Here is a 22,012-nt window from a genome sequence, read left to right on the forward strand (position 1 = left end):
ATGAAGTTTAAGCTTAGGGGGCCCCAATCCTGGAGGGGCCCTAGAAGCAACTTGAGTCCACATTGCTTAACAATTTTTGGTCTAGTAAACCCAGTTTGAGTCTCACATCTCAAACTGATTAACTTTTTATGGTACATATATATCAACAACAACAAAGTCTGAGAGTCAGTAGTGCAGATGTTGTAAAGGCAGAATGTCGCAGTAACACAAAAACTATAAGGCCTAGTGTTATGTACTGAGTTGAATAGGATCCAAAATGCAGCAGTCTGATTGGTCCTAGAACAATAGGATCCAAAATGCAGCAGTCTGATTGGTCCGCAGGAGCCACCCAATCCAGCTCCAGGTGGAAGTGAATCCACAATCTGATTGGCCTACAGGAGAATCCTGGAATTAGCTAATCACATGCAGCCCATTGTGTAAATAATGTAGATAAAGCAGATATTGTGGGGGAACTTCCATTCCTCCTCACCACTATGAGCTGAATAAAGAGCATGAACTCCACTCTCGACTCCGAGTATATTTCACCTAGATAATTTTTATTCACTACAGTGACTTTGACTTGCAAGATAATCCAGTACAGCAGTTTTAATCAGAGATGTGGTAGTTCTTTTCTTTTTTAAAATTGTGATCTGTTGTGGAACAACCCAACTGAAGAACATAATGGTGGCTACCCAGACCTTGTTGCTGGTTGTGAAGGGGCCCCCATAACAGTTCAAGTTTCAGGGTCCCCAAAATGTAGGTGGCAGGAAAAGGAAATGCTGTATGTCACCAAAAGACACCCTCTTATCAAGACAGATTTTTATCTGGTGTTAGTCCTATTCAGAGTAGACCCATTGAAAGTAATAGACATGGCTATTTTAGTCTCAAAGCTACTAACATGAGTTTGACCAAACTGCGGGAGGCAGTGGAAGACAGGAGTGCCTGGCGTGCTCTGGTCCATGGGGTCACGAAGAGTCGGACACGACTAAACAACATTTTAGTCTTATAAATTTCAGTGGGTTTACTCTGAGTAGCACTGAGCTAGGTTTTTCTCTGGGTTTTATGTATGCTGCAATTATCAGGTCAAATACAGCATTAGAAAACCACAAACCTCCTACATATTCTTTGAGCCAAGCTATGTAGTCAATGACCTCATGTGATGTCTCTGTTGCTCTACTGTGCTATTTCAGCTTAGTTCCATTTGTAGAACATGAGACTCTTAACCTCAGGGTTCTGGGTTTGAGTTCCACGTTAGGCGGAAGATTCCGGCATTGCAGGGGGTTGGACTAGATAATCCTCACGGTCTTTTCCAACGCTACAATTCTATGATTCCATGATTTCTGAAGCAAAAAAAAAAAGACAATACACTGTGGGCAAAAAAATGAAGGGGGCAAAAGCCGCACTCCACAAATCACAAAAAGAAAATTGATAAAGCGCCCAACAGAAACTTGAGTGAAAAGGGGCTCCTTTGTGTAAGAAAGGTATTCGGGAAAAGGGAACCAAATTCAGTCTTTAGCCAAACTTTCCAGCTTCCACAAGTAGCTCTGTGATCTGTGACGTTTTGTAGGTTTCTGAACAGCAGCTAAAGGAGGCTATTTCACAAGCGGTGGAGAGCAACAAGTTTGAAAGGGAGAGGTACCAGTGGCGGACAGAAGGTAAGGAAATCCCAATTGGTTTAGAAATTATTAAAAATTGAATGCAGTTTCTGACGCTGGCCCACTTGAATCGTATCTTGAAGTCCATTTTCCCCATTTTCTGGAGGTGAAGTAGCTCCAGACGGTCCTGCTATCATATGTGGTGGGCCTTCACCCCTGAAAGTTCTGGAGTTTGGCAGTATCAGATATCAGGACCACCGCTGGACAGAGGAGCATCACTCTAGATCCCAGGCTTTCCCCACGAAACATGTTTGTGGGAGAGAATTTGGACCACCATTAGAAAATCATCCACCTGCTGGGGGATGCCTGCTTAATCACAGCGAAAGGGTGGAAGGAGCCTTAATCACGCCTAGGACCCTCATACCTATGGGACCGCCTCTCCTGGTATGCCCCATGGAGGACCTTAAGGTCCATAAATAGTAACACCCTAGAGGTCCCGGGCCCTAAGGAGGTCAGATTAGCCTCAACTAGAGCCAGGGCCTTTTCAACACTGGCTCCAGCCTGGTGGAACGCTCTGTCTCATGAGACCAGGGCCCTGCAAGATCTGATTTCTTTCTGCAGGGCCTGTAAGACAGAGTTGTTCCGCCTGGCCTTTAGCTTGGAATCAACTTGATCACCTTCCCCTCTTTCCTTTCTCTTTCTGTGATGGAACTCCTATTTGGGGACTTCCCTGGCTTTTTTCTGGCCCACGTAGGACCAGTCTGGATAGTTGGCCTTGGTGAAGACTTGACGTTTTCATCCCCCCCCCCCCAAGTTTTTGATTTGAGTTCCTACTGAAATGAGGCTGCATTTTAATGTTTTAATGTCGTATTTTAATCTTGTTTTTAAGTTGTATTTCAATCAATTGTTTTTATACCTGGTGTCAGCCTCCCACTTGGCTGGGGAGGGTGGGGTATAAATAAAATTTATTACTATTATTATTAATCATATCCCATGGTGAACTGGCTCCGTAAGGCTCATCAACTGGGAGTTCTTTGAAGAGCCACTGAGACCTGCTGGACTTTGCAGCAGAATGGTGTCTTTTTGTCACGTATTTGTCACCAGAGACACCGAGTAAGCAGATCCTTTGAAAATATGGTTTGGAAATGTTTATAGTTTGCAGCTGTACAGGTTTTTCCTCTGCTTTGGGGGGGGGGGCACTGTGACTGGGCCTGCAACAAAACAAACAAACAAACTTTGTAGTGAGTTTCCCCATCCTTTTTCCAGAAAAAAGCACTGGCTTTGCCATGTAGGTTTGAAATTTGCAGTCATCCAGAGGGTTTGGGGTTGTTTTTTATTTCTTTTATTTAAAGTGCAGCTCATGCAGGGAAGCTGTTGTGGTTTTGGAATAACTCCAGAGCTTCTTCAGGTGCACAGAATTAGTTGTGTGGGTGTTTAGATTCTGGTTATTGTCTTATTCCTCACTCAAAAACTGTTGTTGGTTTTTTTTAAATGCAGGTGTTAAAAGCCTGGAGAACAGCTGGCACAAGAGACCTCCATGTGAAAAATACTCAGAGAGGAATAATGCTCATTCCAGCCACCGCTCCCAAAAGCTTATGATCCGTTCCAGCAGTGACAGCAGTTACAACCCCAGGCCATCATGTGTCAACGGCCTTCCCTACCAGCTGGCTGATATGAAAGAAAAAGGACACAGCATAGATGCACCGATTACAAGACAGCCTGGCTCCTTGTATTCTTCCTCTAGAACAAGCCTGGAGAAGGATTCCTCTCCACCAATGTTGAAAGAAGCCGGTCACCTCTTGCAAAATACAAAGAGGTCGGCAGAGATCCTTGTTAGGAAACCCAGGTCCTCAAAGCCCAAACCTCCGCCGAGGAAATATTTCAAGCAGGACTGCACCAGCACCAAGCAGGCAAGCAGGGAAGCGAAAGAGAAGCCCAAGCTGCAAGGGGACGGGAGCCCACCTCCTTCCAACGCTCAGGTAAGACAACTTCCCAGGGAATGGAGCCAACAAAAATAGGAGTCTTAAAGGTGTGGATTTTACCTCCCTGGTAAAATCCACACCTTCTAAGAGCAGTGACTCTTGGACTAGGAAGAAGGTCCACTTTCACTGGGCAGAAGTGATGTCAATGGGTAAGCTGGGGAGAAATTCAGTTCAGCTCACATTTAAAAGCAAATTTATCCAATTCACACTTTCTGAAACCGAAACAGAGGTGTCCTTTGAAATTCACACTTCTCCAAATTTCACAATGTACAGTGGATGCTCGGGTTGCGAACGTGATCCGTGCGGGATGCACTTTTGCAACCTGCAGCTGCACGTCTGCACATGCGTGGGTTGAGATTCGGCACTTCTGCGCATGTGCGACTGCCAAAACCCGGAACTAACCCGTTCCTTTACTTCCAGGTTTCAGTGGTCCATAACCCCAAAAAAACGCAACCTGAAGTGTCTGTAACCCACGGTATGACTGTAGTTCTTTAACCAAGTAATTTGTACAAAAATGCACATGCTAAATTAAGTGGTCTGATAAATGCATATACAGTGGTACCTCTACTTATGTGCACCTCTTGTTATGTATCCTTCGTGATAGACGCGCGGCAAACCCAGAGGTATACTTCCAGGTTTCGCCATGCACGCATGTGCAGATGTGCTTTACTGCGCTGCATGTGTGCGCAGAACAGGCACCACCGGTTGCGGAAACCTCGGGATCTAACCGGAGCTCGAAACAGATCCCATCCACAACCAGAGGTACCACTGTATTTGTGAAAATAACACACACACAAATGCATTATTAAGGAAGAGTGCTTCGTAAACAGTAGGGAAGAAATTAAGCAGGACCTGAGCACAACTCTTTCTGGGATGCTCGAGAGCAACTGATACTAGTCCAGATGGACCAATGGCCTGATCTGGTGAAATATCTGCATTCCCATTAAGAGTGGGAAGATGGAACGTGAGATTCCACACTAGGGGAAAGTGAAAGGGAAAAGGCAAGCAAATGGATGGGTGAGTGTCAGGGACTGGCTGGACGAAGAGGAGTGGAGGAAGGCACCAGCCAGGGAACCCCCAAGGGAAACCCCAGAGGAGGAAGGCTCAGAACCAGGGGATTGGTGGTGGGACACTGAGGAGAGGTCAGAGGGAGAGGATTGGGAGGAGGTGCTGGATGCTGAAGGGGTAACAGGGTTTAGTGAGAAGGAAGAGCCAGTGAAAGGGAACAGTTCAGACTCTCAGGCTGGAGCAGAGGATGGGAGTCAAGAGACTGCTGAAGAATCCAGGGAGTCTCCCTCTCCTGCTGCAACAAGCTCTCCTCCACCCCTGGTCTCCAAGAACTCACACAGTTCCGAGAGGTCAGAGATGTTCAGAGATTGCTTGGAAACATCCGAGAGAAGAGGGGCCTTAGAAAGGGTGGAAGGCAGGGACCTTCATCCCTGGCAACTGCTCCGTAGGTGCAAGACCTACTGGAAAGGGTTGCCGAGTTGTAGGTTGTTTCCTTGAATAAAGAGTTAACTTCACTGACAACTGAGCTCTGCTTCTTTTGTGCTGACTCCATCCCTGGCGATGAGTTAATAAGCAGCTAAATGACAGACTTAAGCACTCATTTAACTGTCAGGTTTTTATTGCTGGTAGCCAATGGCAATGACAATGCAAACTCTCCCCAAATCATTTAAAATTTAAAAATCTCCTTGGTATTAAAACCTGTTTTGGATCAGGGCGCATAACGCTACCCTATACTGTAGGTCACAGACTTGTCTGCATTGCCAGCAGCCATCTAATTCTTAAATAATCTGATTGACCACCTAGAGAATTCTGAAATGAGTGAAGGACTCTATGCCTAGGTGAATTATGTAAAGGACAATGTGACATATAGTCACAATGTCTTCAGTCTGACCTGATCTGTATTCACAAAGATGGTAGCTTGGTCTCACAACTGTAGGTGCCTGGGGCCATGGGTGCTATGCAGTCTATGGTGTTGGCTATTTGTATGTGGGATTTACAAAAAGGCTGATTTAAGCGCAATGTATCAAACTGCCCTTGACTGACTGATTCCCAAGAGAACTGTGAGTGCACGCTTCTTCTGGTACATTTGCACAAGTATACAAAGCTTCAGCGAAAAAGGAACTAGTTTTTAGATAGCATGAGCTTAACAATGGAAAGTACCAGGTAGCATATATGCAAAGCAAGCAAAACAAATATATCACTGGTACAAAGTTTTGCAAGAACTTATGAAACGCTGCAGAATGATTAAAAAAAAATTAAGCGCCAATTATGGTAAAAATTTGTAGGTATGATTTTTTTGTCTTCCACCCTTCAAATATGCACCAGTAGCATCCACAGATATTTAACCCTATAAGTCACTGAGGAAGGGTAACCCCTTAGATCAGGGTTTCCTAAACCTGCTGGGTCTCCAGCTGTTTTTGGACTACAATTCCCATCATCCTGATCACTGTTCCTGCTAGTTATAGATGATGGGGGTTGTAGTCCAAAAACAGCTGGAGACCCAAGTTTGGGAAACCCTGCTTTAGATCCTTCCTCCCCAAACTGGTGCCCTGATTGCAACATCCCTTATCACTGGTCATTCATCCTAAAAAGTTTATGTAAACGTTCAATCATATTCAGTCTTTATCAAGTAATTCACTTTGATTTGTTTGCAGGGCTGCTATATGACTGTGATTAGTCATCTTCTATTCATCTTGATTTGCTTGTGGAGTGTTTCTAAATCTTCCCACTCAATAATTTGTTCATTCCACAGTTTTCAATGCATATCCCTGTCACTTTCCTAACTGCAGAAAGTCATTTTTTTAAAAAGTGGATTTGTTTGTGTTAGGACAGTAGAACAGTTTAAATTAGGCATGGGGAGAAATTTGGTGTGATTGAGATTTTAATGTGCACGTATGTAATTTGCACGTTCCTACACAATATGCAAACAGGAACCACATTCGTCCTTTGAAGCTGAATTTTGTGGTGCAGTTCTCTAACCAAATGTCTACAAAATTTGTGTATATTGGGAGAAGTGTAGATAAAAATACGTACATTAGTGAAATTAAAATGCACTGAATTGGGGGAAATTGCTTGCAAAGGCGCATATTAAGAGAAATCCTGATAAATTTTCATGAGGACTTTACAAACAAATCTAAACTGATGTAGAAATGTGGAGAATTGATGACTGAAGGAATGAGAAGCTGGGAGAAACAAAACAAAAAAGGACTTATCTGTCTATTCTGAGCTATAATCCACTTTAATTGCACAACCCTAAATTTCCCAGAATGCACTGGAATCCTTGTCAGAAAATATTGACAATCTGGGGGCATCCTTAATTATCGGTTCATTCTTCCTTAGGAGTCCCAGCGTAAATGTTTCGCCGCCATTCTAGAGAGCAGGGGCCAGCTGGTGGGTGCAGAGAATGTAGTTTTTGTGCAACCGGGCCTCATTACACTTGAGCTTCCTGTTTATTCCACAGGAAGCAGAAGATCTGCTGCGGCAGAGAACTAAGACAGTTGTCACTCACGGTGCTTTTGCGAGCTCTTTAGTACCCAGAGCTTCAGAGCAGCCAGATGCCTGTGTAGGAGCCTCAGCCCAAGACAGAAAAACCAGCAAAGGTATGTTTCCTTGTATGATGACAAACATCACTTGTACTCACCACAGCAAAGAAACTGAATTTATTTTGGAAGGAAATTTCTGTTCCGTGTTAAATTGTGAATTTATGCAAATGTTAAATTATGAACAAGACTGCACACTTATGCAGACTAGGTGTGTATAGGATTGCCCTGTAAATCCCAGTGGAACAAATGAATTTTGGTGAGCTAGCCAGTGCAGTCCTTCCTATACACATCTGCTCTGAAGTAGTCACACTTCTAAAGGAAGTTTCACTATATTCAGTGGTGATTGCTCCCAGGTAAGTGTGTAGGGAATCAAAGCTGCATTGCTTTCGATGAGACATGCAGGAGAATCCAATGCATGGAAGGAACTGTGTCTTGTGGGACTTACCTTTGCACAGGACTGCAGCCTTGCTGTGCGATCCTGCGCATCTCCCCTGAGAAGCAAGCCCCATTGAGTTCAATGGGACTGGCTCCAACCTAGGTTGTAACCTGAGTCACAAGCCTTAGAAATCAGGGCTGGATTTAGGTTTGGTGAGGCCCTAAAGCTATTGAAGGTAATGGGGCCCATTATATGTCCAGTTGTCCTTTGCCAACAACAAATTGTTGCTGTTTTTTGAGTTGAATATATGCTATATGGTAATTTATGGACCTAATAGGTATCTAAAGCGATTTGCACATGTTGCCGTGCAACCAGTTCATGCAGAATGCAGGCATCCCACATATATAGAAATGAGCAAACCAGTGATATTTTAGGGAGCAGATGGGGCTCATTACTTACAGCATAGGAGCCTACACAACACAAAACACTGTTGCAGTATGTAGGTTTTATTTTTTATTTTTTAATCTTATATTTTGGAAATGTACTTCCAGTTTTTTTTTCTTTAAATTTTTTGGGGTCCCCAAGAGAGTGGGGCCCTAAGCTATAGCTTGTTTAGCTTAATACATAAATCTGGCACTGTTAGGAATGCAGCCTTAATCACAGCTAACTTTTGTTGTAGAAAGATAAATGGCAGCAAAAGTGGAACATGATCTTGAGGAATGGACGGCTCATTTATTTTACGACGTGTTTTGTGCAGACTTTTGTGATATGGCGCTTTTAAGATCTGTTTCGGAGATTGTTCCGCATACATAATTTTTAATATACCTGCTGCTATTTTGATATTTATTTTCTACTCTGCTTCATAAACATTTACTAGGAAGTGGTGTATAAATGCATAAATCTTGGCTTATTTCTCATCCTGCCTTAACCCAAAACACCCAGGGAGGAGCAAAATGGGAGCCAAGACATCTGTGCAGCCATGGTAAGCCATACTCTGGCATGCCATGATATATGAACCATAATGTTCTCTCTTTATCCTAGCTCACTACATTGTTCTCATGCTCACTGTTCTGAGGTCCTTAGAGGGCTGTTGGAGTAGAAGTGGCACAGAAAAATCTAAATGCAATTAGAAAAATCTAGACCACTCTCTCTATCCCCCAAAGATACTAGAGCTGTATTATGTTTCTTTAAAAAATAAATAAAACTTAGAGGAGAAACACAGGTGTTGCTGTGGTCTAAACCACTGAGCCTAGGGCTTGCCGATCAGAAGGTTGGCGCTTCGAATCCATGCAATGGGGTGAGCTCCCGTTGCTCGGTCCCTGCTCCTGCCAACTTAGCAGTTCGAAAGCACACCAGTGCAAGTAGGTAAATAGGTACCACTCTGACAGCAAGGTAAACGGTATTTCCATGCGCTGCTCTGGTTCGCCAGAAGTGGCTTAGTCATGCTGGCCACATGACCCGGAAGCTGTACGCCGGCTCCCTTGGCCAATAAAGCGAGATGAGCGCCGCAACCCCAGAGTCGTCCGCGACTGGACCTAATGGTCAGGGATCCCTTTACCTTTACCTAGAGGAGGCATAAGCAGCTGAGTTGATATTATAATGAATATTTATTCAAATGAAGTAGCCTTAACTTAGATGCTAGAGGGCATTGCTCATTCAGTAAAATGAAATGGCCCCCAAATGAAAATATATGCAGCGTTCAGGCATGGCACTTTCGTTCATTTCCTGTTGCATTAGACTGGAGGGAGGCCAGTAGCTCAGACACAGCTTCAGAAAACTTACCCTGTTGTAAACTGAAATCTGCCTGTCCCACGGAAGAAGCAGGGCTGAGGGAGAGCGCACCTCACCGCCCCCTTGTGGTGGCCTTGTGAGTTTGTGAAGCGATTTTGTAATAATAATAATAATAATAATAATAATAATAATAATAATAATAATTTGTGATGCAGTTTCAAGGGGCGCTCAGATAGAATCGGATTGAGATCCTTTGATTCTTGCTCTTCTCTCTGGAAAATGCAATGGGCGAAAATTTCAAGCTAGCAGATTTAGGTCTGAGAACGAGAAGAGAGGCTTGCAACATCGTTGTTCCTCCAGCACCTCCTGCATCTGTCACCAGAGACAGGGGCTATGGGAGACATCAGTGGCAGCCACTCTATGAGGAAGTCATGGCTTGCATGGGGAAAACATTTAGCTGCTTCAGTAGTCAGCTCTAGGCCAGGAAACTCGGCTGCAGAATGGAGCTTTTGTTGAAACATTGGGGAACCAGGGGAAGAAATATATACATTTTTTTGCCCTGCTTACATCATTATCTGTTTTACTGTGTTTGCAACTTGGGTTAGTAGATGGGGTGGTGTATAAACAAACAATCTCTTTCAACTCTACAATCATATTGACTCAAATTTAAAAAGAGTAAAGAAAGCAAGATAATCATCTCTAGAATGTATACCGTATTTTTCGCCCCATAGGACACACCGGCCCATAGGACGCATCAAGTTTTTTTGGGGTGAAATAAAGGGAAAAAATTTTATTCCCCCCCCCCCGGCACTTGTGGGGCCGGCAGCGGGGAGAAGCGCTCTTCTCCCCGCAGCCCGCCTTCAGATCAGGTCTGGGGACAGCGGGGAGACTGTCAATATATATATTTAAAAATATATAAGTCAATATATTTTTAATTGTTTTTTTTAAGTGTAGAAATCTTATGTGATCATGGCCACAGGTTTATGCAGCAGGGGGACAGGGAAATTTGATTCAGTTTGTGTTTAAAGGCAAACCTATCTATTTCACATTTTCCGAAACAAAACTGAAACGCAGCCATCCTTTTAAATTCGTACTTCTCCCAGTTTTGCAATGCAGTTCTTCAGCCAGGTAATGTGTGCAAAAGTGCATATTCGGGGGGGGGGGGCAAAGTTTGCATAAAAATGCACAGATTAATGAAAGTAACAGACAGCAAAGGATTACATTCGGGGAAAGTGCTTGGCAAAAATGCGCACATGGGGCAAAATTGCATACAGAAATGTGTGCATTAGGAGAAATTCACACTAAAACGCTAATGAATTTTCAGAAGGACTTTTTAAAAAGAAATTGCAAAGTGATGTGGAAATGAGAACTAAGCTTGAGACTAGAACAATGAGAAACTTAAAGACAATAAAATTGACTTGTTGATTCCTATCTGTGCGAAATCTTGGAATGAAATGAACATCCCTTCTTCACTGTTAACCATTATGGTACATTTACAGGAATGCACGATGTTCCTGTTAAATCACATTTTTCCCCCGATACAGGGAAGACTCTTTCACCAACTCAACGGCCTTTGCTCAGAAGGCAGGCACGGGTAGATTATAGCCTTGAGGCTACAACTGAAGACCCTTGGGTTCGAATTTCGGACTGCATCAAAAGCTTGTTTAACCCCAGCATGTCAGAAGGCAGCTGCCCCTTAAACCTGCACCCAACCATTGATGCAAATGAAGGGAACCAAACCTCTAGCTGCTCAGAAGCAGCCCTGCAGAGATCAGACACGGAAGAGGGGGACTCAAAGGCACCCAGGTCATCCGATGAAGGCGACTTTGCTAAGAAAGGGCCGCCAGTAGCCCCTAAGCCAGCCTGGTTTCGTCAGAGCCTCAAAGGGTTAAAGAAAGGAAATTCTGATGCAGCAGCCGTCAGTAGCACCACTGAGCACCAGAGCGTCTCTGACAACGAAGTAGGTTCTACTTCGAAGATAATCCGGGCCTCGCCTAGAGGGTCGTCAATAAAGCAAAGAATAAGCTCATTCGAGAGTCTGGGCACTCCTCAGTCTCCAGAAAGAGGAAACAGAAAACTTCTATCAATGCAGAACGAAAGATCTTCCAGTAGGAGGGAGCCAAACTCGGCCGCAGTTCATCCTAAACAAGTTCCCAGTGAGAGCGTTGACTTTCAAGGTCCTGAACACAGCCACTTTCAGCCCTATCCGGATGCCACCGGCCTAGATTCGTTGTCTTGTTCAAGAGGAGACTGTGCCCCGAGTCCAAAAGCATGTAGCAGTATCCCCACTGAATCTTCCTTGACATCAACACCATCACAAGGCACGGAGCCCATCTCACAAGTCGCCAAAGCACCCAGCAAAAGAGCCCGGAGTTTCCCACTTACCGCGGCCCAATCTTGCGAGATGCAGAAAATGGACGGGGAGAAATGCAGCAAGATCTATTCCATCAGCAACCACTTCTCATCAGCGCTAATGAAATCGTTGCATTCCCTTCCTCAGTCCCCGCTGTGTTCTGGGAAAAACCCACGGAGGCCACACAATGGGTCACCAACCCCCCAAACAGAAGAAAATGGGACAACTCTCGTGCAGACGCATGAAGCTCATTCTTCGGATACCAGCTTTTCTCTTAAGTAAGACCTTCCTACTTGGTATTTTTAAATGTGTGTTTCTGATCAGTGAGTAATTTTCTGTGTGCCATCAGTTGCTCTACTGGGATTGGGGATCTAGGGCCCTTCAGATGTATGGTGGACTCTCATCTTCCACCAGTCCCAGCCAGCATGGCCAATGGGCAGGGATGAGGGAACCCTCCGACAACATATGGAGAGTTACAGGTACTTTACAGGTACTTTACAGTTTAGGCCAGAGATGGGCAGATCATAGAATCATAGAATCATAGAGTTGGAAGAGACCACAAGGGCCATCGAGTCCAACCCCCTGCCAAGCAGGAAACACCATCAGAGCACTCCTGACATATGGTTGTCAAGCCTCTGCAAGATGACAGCCCCCCACAAGCCACCTCTGGGTCACATATGCTGGCTTGATCTCCCTATCACATTTGAATCAGTGTTTACTCTGAGTTTCATTCATAACGTTTCCCAAACTTGGGTCTCCAGCTGTTTTTGGACTACAACTCCCATCATCCCTAGCTAGCAAGACCAGTGGTCAAGAATGATGGCAACTGTAGTCAAAAAAACAGCTGGAGACCCAAGTTTGGGAAAAACTGAATATTTTCAGGTTCAGAAGGGGGAGAGGAGTGGCCCACACTTCATTGCCACATCTCTTTGGGGATTCTGTCGTTTTGCATCCAATGTTAGCCCTAAGGCTCTAAGGCCTCATCGGCACTATATATTTAAAGGAGTACCGTACCACCTTAAACAGTCACGGTTTCCTTCAAGGAATCCTGGGAAGTGTAGTTTGTTATGGGTCCTGAGCATCGTTAGACGATCCCTGTCTCCTTCACAGAACTACAGTTCCCAGAGTGCCCTGGGAAGACAGGCTGATTGTTAAACCGCTATGTGAATTGTAGCCCTTAACAAACTACAATTCCCAGGATTCTTTGGGGGAAGAATCATTGAACAAGTGTGAGAATGGATTTTTAAAATTGTAAATAACAGGCACAAGACTCCCCAATGCAGATCAGAACCACACAACCCTGCCACATCTGCAGCTTGTGTTGGTAGAAAAGTGCCACATGGACCTATGAGAGAAAATCTCTCCCAATGCAAAGAACAGGTGAAGGGGACTTAATTTGGATCAGGCAGGAGGGGGACGATGGAGGGGTAAAGCCTTCCCACCACCCCACCCCAAGTTCCAATTTGGATCAGGTCCTTTGTGCTTACTTTGATAAATGTAAAAAGTACGTATTTGCTAAAGGAATTTGGACATCGAAGTCATTCTGGGAATGAAAAGCACATTCATAATAAACCCACTGCAGTAGACACAACAGCCTCTGGTGTGTGATGGGTCACAGGGAAAGTTTACTATGATAATTTGGTGTTTCTTGTTTCCTATTCTACAATCGGACAGCCTCTCCGAGCTGAGAGACTACAAGGCAAGTAGGTCAGGCAGCGAAAAGGAGGGAAACATGAGGGAGCGCTCTTCTCCTCAACCTTTAGGCGCCTCCTCAGGACAGGCCGTCATATCGCTGCTCACCCCTGAAGAACTGGAGAAACTCATGGAGGAGGTGAAGTCCTTAGACGAGGCAACGTTAAAGGTAGGTCTCTTGCTATGGACACTTTCAGTTTCCCCAACCCCATCCATGTTCAGTGGTTTTCAACTATTGGGTTAGGACCAGGGCTGGATTTTCCTCTTACTGTGGAGCATTTGATACATGTTGTTTAGTCGTGTCCGACTCTTCATGACCCCATGGACCAGATCACGCCAGGCCCTCCTGTCTTCCACTGCCTCCCGCAGTTTGGTCAAACTCATGTTGGTATCTTTGAGAACACTGTCGAACCATCTCATCCACTGCCGTCCCCTTCTCCTTGTGCCCTCAATCTTTCCCAACATCAGGGTCTTTTCCAGGGAGTCTTCTCTTCTCATGAGGTGGCCAAAGTATTGGAGCATCTAAGTATTGATACATAAGGGTAAAGGGACCCCTGACCATTAGGTCCAGTCGTGGCCGACTCTAGGGCTGCGGCGCTCATCTCGCTTTATTGGCCGAGGGAGCCAGCGTACAGCTTCCGGGTCATGTGGCCAGCATGGCTAAGCCGCTTTTGGTGAACCAGAGCAGCGCATGGAAACGCCATTTACCTTCCTGCAGGAGCGGTACCTATTTATCTACTTGCACTTTGATGTGCTTTCAAACTGCTAGTTTGGCAGGAGCAGGGACCGAGCAACAGGAGCTCCCCCTGTCGCGGGGATTCGAACCGCCGACCTTCTGATCGGCAACTCCTAGGCTCTGTGGTTTAACCCACAGCGCCATCTGCATCCCATTGATACATAGAAGCGACCTATTATATGCCTTGCAAGCCACCACTGGTGTGGAAGGTTGTTAGAGTACTTTAAAACGGTGGACGGTTGTCACGTGTGGGGTGACGTTTTGGCAGCGGGGGCTGGTGACCATTGGAAGGTAGGGAGCCCAACAGGTGCAGCCAATGACAGGAGGAGCCAGTGTGATCTAGTTTTGTCCTCATCTTTCTCCTCGTTGACTTCAAGCTGATGGACAATGCCACTCCCTGAACTGCTTTGGAGTGAAAAGGCAGGTGGGGGCAGGCTGTGGGTGGCACAGAAGGGCCCTAGTCACCCTAATTGAATCATCCTTGGTCTCTAACACAGCACCAGTACTTCTGTTTGCTCCTCACCTGAGCATAACCTAGCCATTTTATTTCTAACAGCTTAAAATGCATGAGTGTGCCTATTTCCACCAACTCCCGTCCTCTGAAGGCATAAAGAGCAGGCCCTCTTGGAGAACCAGAGGGCCACTTTCAGCTGTTCAGGCAAATAAATAATAATAATGACACAGAAAAAACAAAATAATCTATATGACTTAACAACAACAAAGTATTTTACGAAAGCACGTCTCTTATTTGCTTAAATTTGCAGCTCTAAGCTGATAGAGTCTGTCACCTTTTGGACTGACGCACAAGTTGCAATGCTGATCAAATACCAAAAAAACAACCAACCAACCAACCAACCAACCAACCAACCAACCAACCAACCAGTGTTTAAATTGGAGATCTGCTTTGCACTTGAGGCCTAGGCCAAGTTATCCTCTACAGTGGTACCTTGGTTTAAGTACTTAATTCGTTCCGGAGGTCCATACTTAACCTGAAACTGTTCTTAACCTGAAGCACCACTTTAGCTAATGGGGCCTCCTGCTGCTGCTGCACCACTGGAGCACGATTTCTGTTCTTATCCTGAAGCAAAGTTCTTAACCAGAAGCACTATTTTTGGGTTAGCAGAGTCTGTAACCTGAAGCGTATGTAACCCAAGGTACCACTGTACTTCACCCACCCCTTCTCTGATAAGCCCAGATAAAGAGTCTTGCACAAGATCTCTATAGACGAACAGTCATATCAATATCATTCTTGTGCAAGACCTCAGCATTACAAAGTAAATGAAAATAAAACCCCATAAGGCTCTATTTTGCCCTTTGGATGCAATCCTAACAACCCCACTTACCTTGGGGTTAGCTCCACTCAATTCAGTAGTGCTTACAAATGAGTAGACATGGGACTTTTTATTTTATTTTTAAGGTGCACTTGCACAGATAAAGGAATATTTGTGTGGGTGCCCAAAACAGAAAAAGGAAGGAGGTGATGGGAGAAAGAGTGTAAAGGGGGGGGGGGGAGAACACCTCCAGAAACATTCCATGAAGTTCCGTCTGCCCAGCCAAACCTCCGCAACGAAAGGTTATGGCTCTGATTCCACCAGTGTAGTACTGCTTGTTTCTGCAGCAAAGACGCCACTGGGAGATAGGCTGCAGGGATGATGGGAACCTGGTGTCATCCAGACTCCAGTTCCCATCAGCCACAGCCAGCATGGGCAGTAGAGTCGTGGATGATGGGAGCTGGAGTCCACCATCCCCGAGAGGACCACAGGTTTCCTTACCCTTGACCTTCCATATTGGCAAACGTGGCAAAGCTAAAGCCTCTATGAAGTCTGCTTCACTGGCACCGCAAGGGTGCCCACACACAGAGCAATCTTCTTGCAAAGGAAGGCTCCTGCTCCATTAATGAGCCGAAGAGGAGATTTCAGCCAAAAGAAGCTTGTCACATTGGAGAGCTGCTATGGAATCACCTCCTTCAGCCCGCTATTGAGAGCATAGGCACTCTGGCTGTTATCCCTCCTCTTCCCATTGTGTGTGCATCCTGCCACTGCCTTGACTGAGGTCCACTTTGTTCTCCCTTTGCACAGCAACTCAGCGACATTCATGTCACAATTCTGCACAAAGAAGAAGGCGCTGGTCTTGGTTTCAGCTTGGCAGGCGGAGTAGACCTAGAAAACAAAGCCATTACCGTAAGTTAGCAGAGGGTTCCCCCCCCCCCAACCCAAAGGGCACATACTCTCATGGACAACCTTCCTGGGGAGCTACATTCCAGTGGTGGGGAGGGCCAAAGGAAAAGGGGTGTGGCCAGTGACAAAAGTGGGCGGAGCTCTTACTTTTGTACACGCGATAGGCAATATTCCGGTTATACAAAACTCAAGAGATTTCAACAGGCTCAGTTCAAGGACACAGTCTAGCCAGACAGAAGCATCTGCAGAGGGCATGGTGCACGACTGATGAGGGGTGTGGCCCTGTGGAGATTCCCGAGGGCCGGATAGAGAAGCCTGGGGGCCGCATTTGGCTCCAAGGTCTGAGGTTTCCCACCTCTTCCAGAAACAATCTTGTTCTGTTAGGTTTTTCATCCCAAGGCATATGAAGAGCTATGGGCATGAAAAACGCAGTTCGCTCATTAGCAAATTATAACATTTCTGAGCATAGATTTCCAAGTCTATGATTGCATCTGACTGTTGGCTGTAGCAAGATCCTGAGCTTCGGGCAGCAAAATGTATTGGGTCAGCACTGGCAGGGACATTGCAAGTTAAATGACTTCCTACACCCTCCATTTTTTTTTAATGTGTGGAGATGGGACAGATTTGCTAATTTGGGTTGGGAAGTTTGCAGGTCCCAAGACCTGGATGGCTTTCAAAGAGGATCTGGCAAATTCATGGAGGATGCATGTCAGTCTGATATGTCAAATTGAAAATGCCACATATCTTTCTTTTATGCATGCGATTATGTCGTCTAACAGGTCCACAGAGTTTTCCCCAGTGGGCTTGCGTACCAGGAAGGAACTATTCAGAAAGGCGACGAGGTCTTATCGATAAATGGGAAGTCACTCAAAGGCACCACTCACAACGAAGCACTGGAGATCTTGCGAAATGCCCGGCATCCGAAGCTGGCAGTCATCGTCACGAGAAAACCCAAAGAGGCTGAAAGGAGCCCCAATGTGTCCATTACATCCTCTGTATCTATAGGAAGTGAAACTTCAATGGAGTCCAGTGAGTTATTTGGTAACAAGGCTTAAATAAGCAGTAGGGTCAGTCAGTGCTATTTTTCTAGAAAAAGAGGTGCCAGAACCCACCATGAAGCCTTCCCTTGTTCTCATATACAGTGGTACCTCGTGTTAAGTACTTAATTCGTTCCGAATGTCTGTACTTAACCTGAAACTGTTCTTAACCTGAAGCACCACTTTAGCTAATGGGGCCTTCTGCTGCTGTGCCGCCAGAGCACGATTTCTGTTCTCACCCTGAAGCAAAGTTCTTAACCTGAAGCACTATTTCTGGGTTAGCGGAGTATATAATCTGAAGCGTATGTAACCTGAAGCGTATGTAACCCGAGGTACCACTGTAATGGGAATGGCGTCCACCTGAGAGGTGCCAGTACTGAGTTCTGGTGAGTTCCGGCTGAAAAAAGCCCTGGGGTCAGAGATGGTGAACTTCAGCCTGAGGGCCACATTCCCTTCTGGGTAACCTTCCAGGGGCCACATAGTACTGCTGGGGCCAGATTCTTCCCAGGTGTACTTGGAGACGCACACTCCCTACCACTGAGCTTCAGCCCATCCAAACCAACACATCCCCCTCTGACGATATTATTTCTCCACACAGCATCTGAAGACCTGATCTTCACAGTTATACTGGAGAAGACATCTGCAGGCTTGGGTTTCAGTTTAGAAGGAGGGAAAGGCTCCATCAACGGAGATAAGCCTATCATTGTCAACAGACTTTTTAAAGGTATGCAATGGCAACGAAATAGTTGAGCGTTATTCTTTTTCAAACTGTAGACACTGTGACGCTCACAAAGGGGATCTTTAGTTTGCAGAGGAGGGACGGAGAACCTGTGGCCCTCTAGATATTGTTGGTTTTTTAGTCTCAGCTAGGATGGCAAACAGTAGGGGATGATGGGATTGTAGTCCAACATCTGCAGGGCCACAGCTTATCCACCCTTGGCATAGAGGCTCAACCCAGGGATGTATTAAACTCCTCTGACCCTAGCAAACAGCACAAATGTACTCATTTAACTTGGAAACGCACAGAACAGACTTCAGCATGTACTTTCCCCAGGGAGTTCAGTGAACTGTGCAGGACCTGACATGTAAGGTAATGTGCCCTATCAAACTCTTTACCTAGAGAGCAGAAAGGCTTATTTCCAAACATGACGCATTTAGAACCGTCTGTCTTGAGAGAATCACAGCGCCTGCTGTGGCTGCAGAGACCAGTAACTCGTAACTGGTCTTGCACTGGTTTGCTGCATTTGCAGCACCAAAGTGACCTCTCCAGGGCAAAAGCCTAGGCAGTGTGTATGGAGGTCTTGGGCTGCCTGGACAAAATCTCCCTCTCAGCCTCACTGAAAGCAGAGTAATACATTTGGCCCCAGCTTGGCTGCAGAAGTTGCTGGAAGGAGCAGTGGCGTAGCGTGGGGGGTGCAGGGGGGGCGGCTGCACCGGGCGCAACATCTGGGGGTTAGGGTTAGGGGGCGCAAATCCACGGGTTAGGGGGCGCAAATTACTTGCCTTGCCCCGGGTGCTGACAACCCACGCTACGCCACTGGGAAGGAGGTGTATAAGGCACCATCCAACCGCCTTATGGACTCCACTCTGGATTTGTGTAGGGTTTACTCCTCAGCCTTTTCTTTTCCCAAAGATGTCCTGCACTCCATATAAAAAAATATTTTTTTTTAATATAAAAAACTTTGCACTGAATTTCTGACCCAATAAAAGCTGGAGTTTGCAACCTTTAGTAGCGATCACACAGGGTCCCCGGACGTTTAACGGTCTATTGATCCACCACTGTGCTCCCTTCCTCGCTGCCACCAACCAGTTACTCTCTGGTAAAACACTGAGTCCAGTCAGTTGTTAAAAGTGAACCAAAAAACAAGTTTATTTTACAAACATTAACAAGTTTATGGTTTCTCAGATAATATTCCTGTCAGTATCTTAACTTTAGTTTCTTTACCGGCCTATACCTTCCTAATACCTTCTGACTGATTATATCAACTGTTTGACTGACTCCTCTTAAGAGATTCTCTCACTCTCTCACATCAGACTAGCCCAACCCACAGACTTATCCCCTCTGTTTCTTCTAACTCCAGACCATCTTCTCAACCACCCTAACTCTAACTCCTCCAAAAGCCCTCTGTGCTTAAACCTTATACCCTGTTAACTCTGCCCCCTGGGGTTCCCATTGGTTAGTCATTTTACAATAAGTTAACCCTTTCCTTATGAACCCAGTATGATGCCACACACCTAGGAGGGAAAATGCCACACCTTTACACTGGTAACATTTGCAGAATGTCTCTTATGTGTATTTTTGCCACTGGCCCAATGGTCTCAAGCACAATGGGAATTGTGGTACAATGAGACATATAGGTCACTATGTTGGCAATCCCTGCAGTTAGGAATGGGAACTACTGGTTGTGCCAAAGGCTTCATTGGAAGAAGTGGCTTGTTTCTCCATGTGTTTGTACTGTTTCCCATATACCATATTCTCATAAGCCGCCTATTGTACTCCTTTTGCTTCTTTTAGGGGCGGCATTGGAACACAGCCCCACAGTTCAGCCTGGAGACGAGTTGTTACAGGTGCACACAACCCTGATGCAAGGGCTCACTCGTTTCGAAGCCTGGAACATCATCAAGACGTTGCCCGATGGACCGATTAATGCTGTCATCAAGAGAAAAAACTCCATCAGCAAACCTACGGCATCTCTCCATGGAGAGGAATGACAACGATTTTAAAAAAGGAAAGAACAGAGCCTGAACTGCTGCCCATGTTAAACAATGACCAAAAAAGCTTTCATTTATCACTCAAAAGCCACAGAAGACCCTGGTGCCCAGCACCAGATGTTCGTTGCGAGCAAAGAGAAAGTTGGCCAGGACTGAGAAGAGGTGTATGTCAAAAGCTTGGTTGGTCGTGGTCCCAGTATTAATAAAGCAGCTGCCGCGAGGGTTACACTAATTAAAAGGAGGCTTTGTTAACAAGCAACTCAAGAGCCAAAACCTGTAAAACAGCTTGGGGGTGAAACAGACGCTGATGAATTAACATGTCTTGATTGCATAATGAGTTGATGAAGCACATTGCACATGCACCCACATCTGGCAGGGAAGAGTGGCTCATGGAAGTGGTTCTGGACATATGGATCCCCATTATGGATGGGAACCACATGTGTAGTCTACGTGGCACGTTTTGACATGAGGCACCCTCTATTGCTGCAAGATGTAGAAAGTGGGCGCGTGGTGCAACACTGACGGGAACACATGGCCTCATCACTTAAGGACCGTGCATGGATTGTGGGCATATCTGGCTCAGGGACACTTGATTTAGCAACATCTTTCATCTTTGTTCTATGTTGCCCAAATAAATCATCACTGTTGTAATCACTGTAAGTTTACTTGTAATTACCACCCAGCCCTCTTTAATGAACTTGCCTGATCACTCAAAGTACCATGGCTTTCCAGCCACAACACAAACACACCAGCGACAGTTCAAAAGCACCATCTATTATGACTATGTTTATGATTAATTTACAAGGTACTAACCATCTTATGGGATGCGGGTGGCGCTGTGGGTTAAACCACAGAGCCTAGGGCTTGCCGATCAGAAGGTCGGCAATTCAAATCCCCGCGATGGGGTAAGCTCCCGTTGCTCGGTCCCTGCTCCTGCCAACCTAGCAGTTCAAAAGCACAACAAAGTGCAAGTAGATAAATAGATACCACTCCAGTGGGAAGGTAAACGGCGCTTCCGTGCGCTGCTCTGGTTCGCCAGAAGTGGCTTAGTTATGCTGGCCACATGACCCGGAAGCTGTGCGCCGGCTCCCGCGGCCAATAAAGCGAGATGAGCGCCGCAACCCCAGAGTCGGCCACGACTGGACTTAATGGTCAGGGGTCCCTTTACCTTTAACCATCTTACGTTCCATAAAAAACAAAAAGGGTAGAAGAGTTTTATTGCCTGAGCTATGCGAAGAACCAAATCGCACATGGTGGGGCTGTGAAATGGTGCAGGTAGGAGGTCACATGCTTAAATGCTTCTCTTTCTCTCCCTCTCTCTCTCAAAAAAAATCCCTGCACACAGAAGACTAGCATGTTAGAGAGAAGGCTAAGCCTGAACTTTTCTCCCTGATACATTGGCTTTCTATCAGCAGAGGTGGGTTTTTGTGTGATGCTCTCACCACCACCACAGACGCTGTTACCTGAATGCTGTTTGGTAAATGGGAATATGAGCAAATCCACAGCAAGGAGAATTTGTGCTAAGATTACCGTGGCATGGCTAAGGATGCCCACAAACTGTAAGGCCTTGTAGACCTAACACCAGATCCAAGTGTGTGTGTATTTTTATTGACATACAGCATTTGTACAAAGGTTCCCAGAGTTGCTTAAGCAAAGCCATGAAAAACAAGGCAGTTCCTTCCTGCAGGCTTACAATCTAAAAAAACCCAACAACGCAAAACACAAGGAGGAAGGGAAGAAGGCACAGGGGTACGAAGGTCTTCTCCATTCAGCTCAATGGGGTGGAACTGCCTTCATTGGTCAAGCAAACGAGAGCAGGGATATTTCCCCACAGTTCCATGTGTGCATTGCAGCACGCATGGGATTCTGCTTCAGGCTGCTAGGCTACCCAGATCTTATCGACCTGGATTGCAGCTGACTTTATAGGCAGGCGATCACAAGTTACGTGCTTCCCACCCTAGGGCAGAAGTGTGCAGATAGTTTCCCTTCAAGAGCCACCCCACCCACAGTTTTTCCTGCTAGCATGTTTTGCTTGTCATGCAAGCAGCACCTGACTCCTTGGTGCTTGGATTGGAAAGGCATCATTAGAAT

At 45.7% G+C, this 22,012-nt stretch overlaps 1 protein-coding gene across 10 annotated transcripts in view; it reads left to right on the forward strand.

Moving 5' to 3' along the window:
• IL16 (interleukin 16) overlaps positions 1 to 21,239 on the forward strand; it is a 72,736-nt gene extending 51,497 nt beyond the window's left edge. For all 10 annotated transcript variants that reach the window (XM_083475297.1, XM_083475301.1, XM_083475296.1 and 7 more), the window contains 9 exons: positions 1,547 to 1,634; positions 3,072 to 3,553; positions 7,026 to 7,164; positions 10,759 to 11,845; positions 13,242 to 13,428; positions 16,074 to 16,175; positions 16,952 to 17,201; positions 17,808 to 17,933; positions 19,725 to 21,239. In XM_083475297.1, coding sequence (XP_083331423.1) covers positions 1,547 to 1,634; positions 3,072 to 3,553; positions 7,026 to 7,164; positions 10,759 to 11,845; positions 13,242 to 13,428; positions 16,074 to 16,175; positions 16,952 to 17,201; positions 17,808 to 17,933; positions 19,725 to 19,921 — 2,658 coding nt within the window. In that variant the 3' untranslated portion in view covers positions 19,922 to 21,239. The remainder of the gene's footprint in view (positions 1 to 1,546; positions 1,635 to 3,071; positions 3,554 to 7,025; positions 7,165 to 10,758; positions 11,846 to 13,241; positions 13,429 to 16,073; positions 16,176 to 16,951; positions 17,202 to 17,807; positions 17,934 to 19,724) is intronic.
• Positions 21,240 to 22,012: the final 773 nt, after the last annotated feature.

The sequence above is a fragment of the Podarcis liolepis genome, assembly GCF_965112155.1.
Source record: "Podarcis liolepis genome assembly, chromosome: 14".
In the NCBI taxonomy this organism is placed as follows: domain Eukaryota; kingdom Metazoa; phylum Chordata; class Lepidosauria; order Squamata; family Lacertidae; genus Podarcis; species Podarcis liolepis.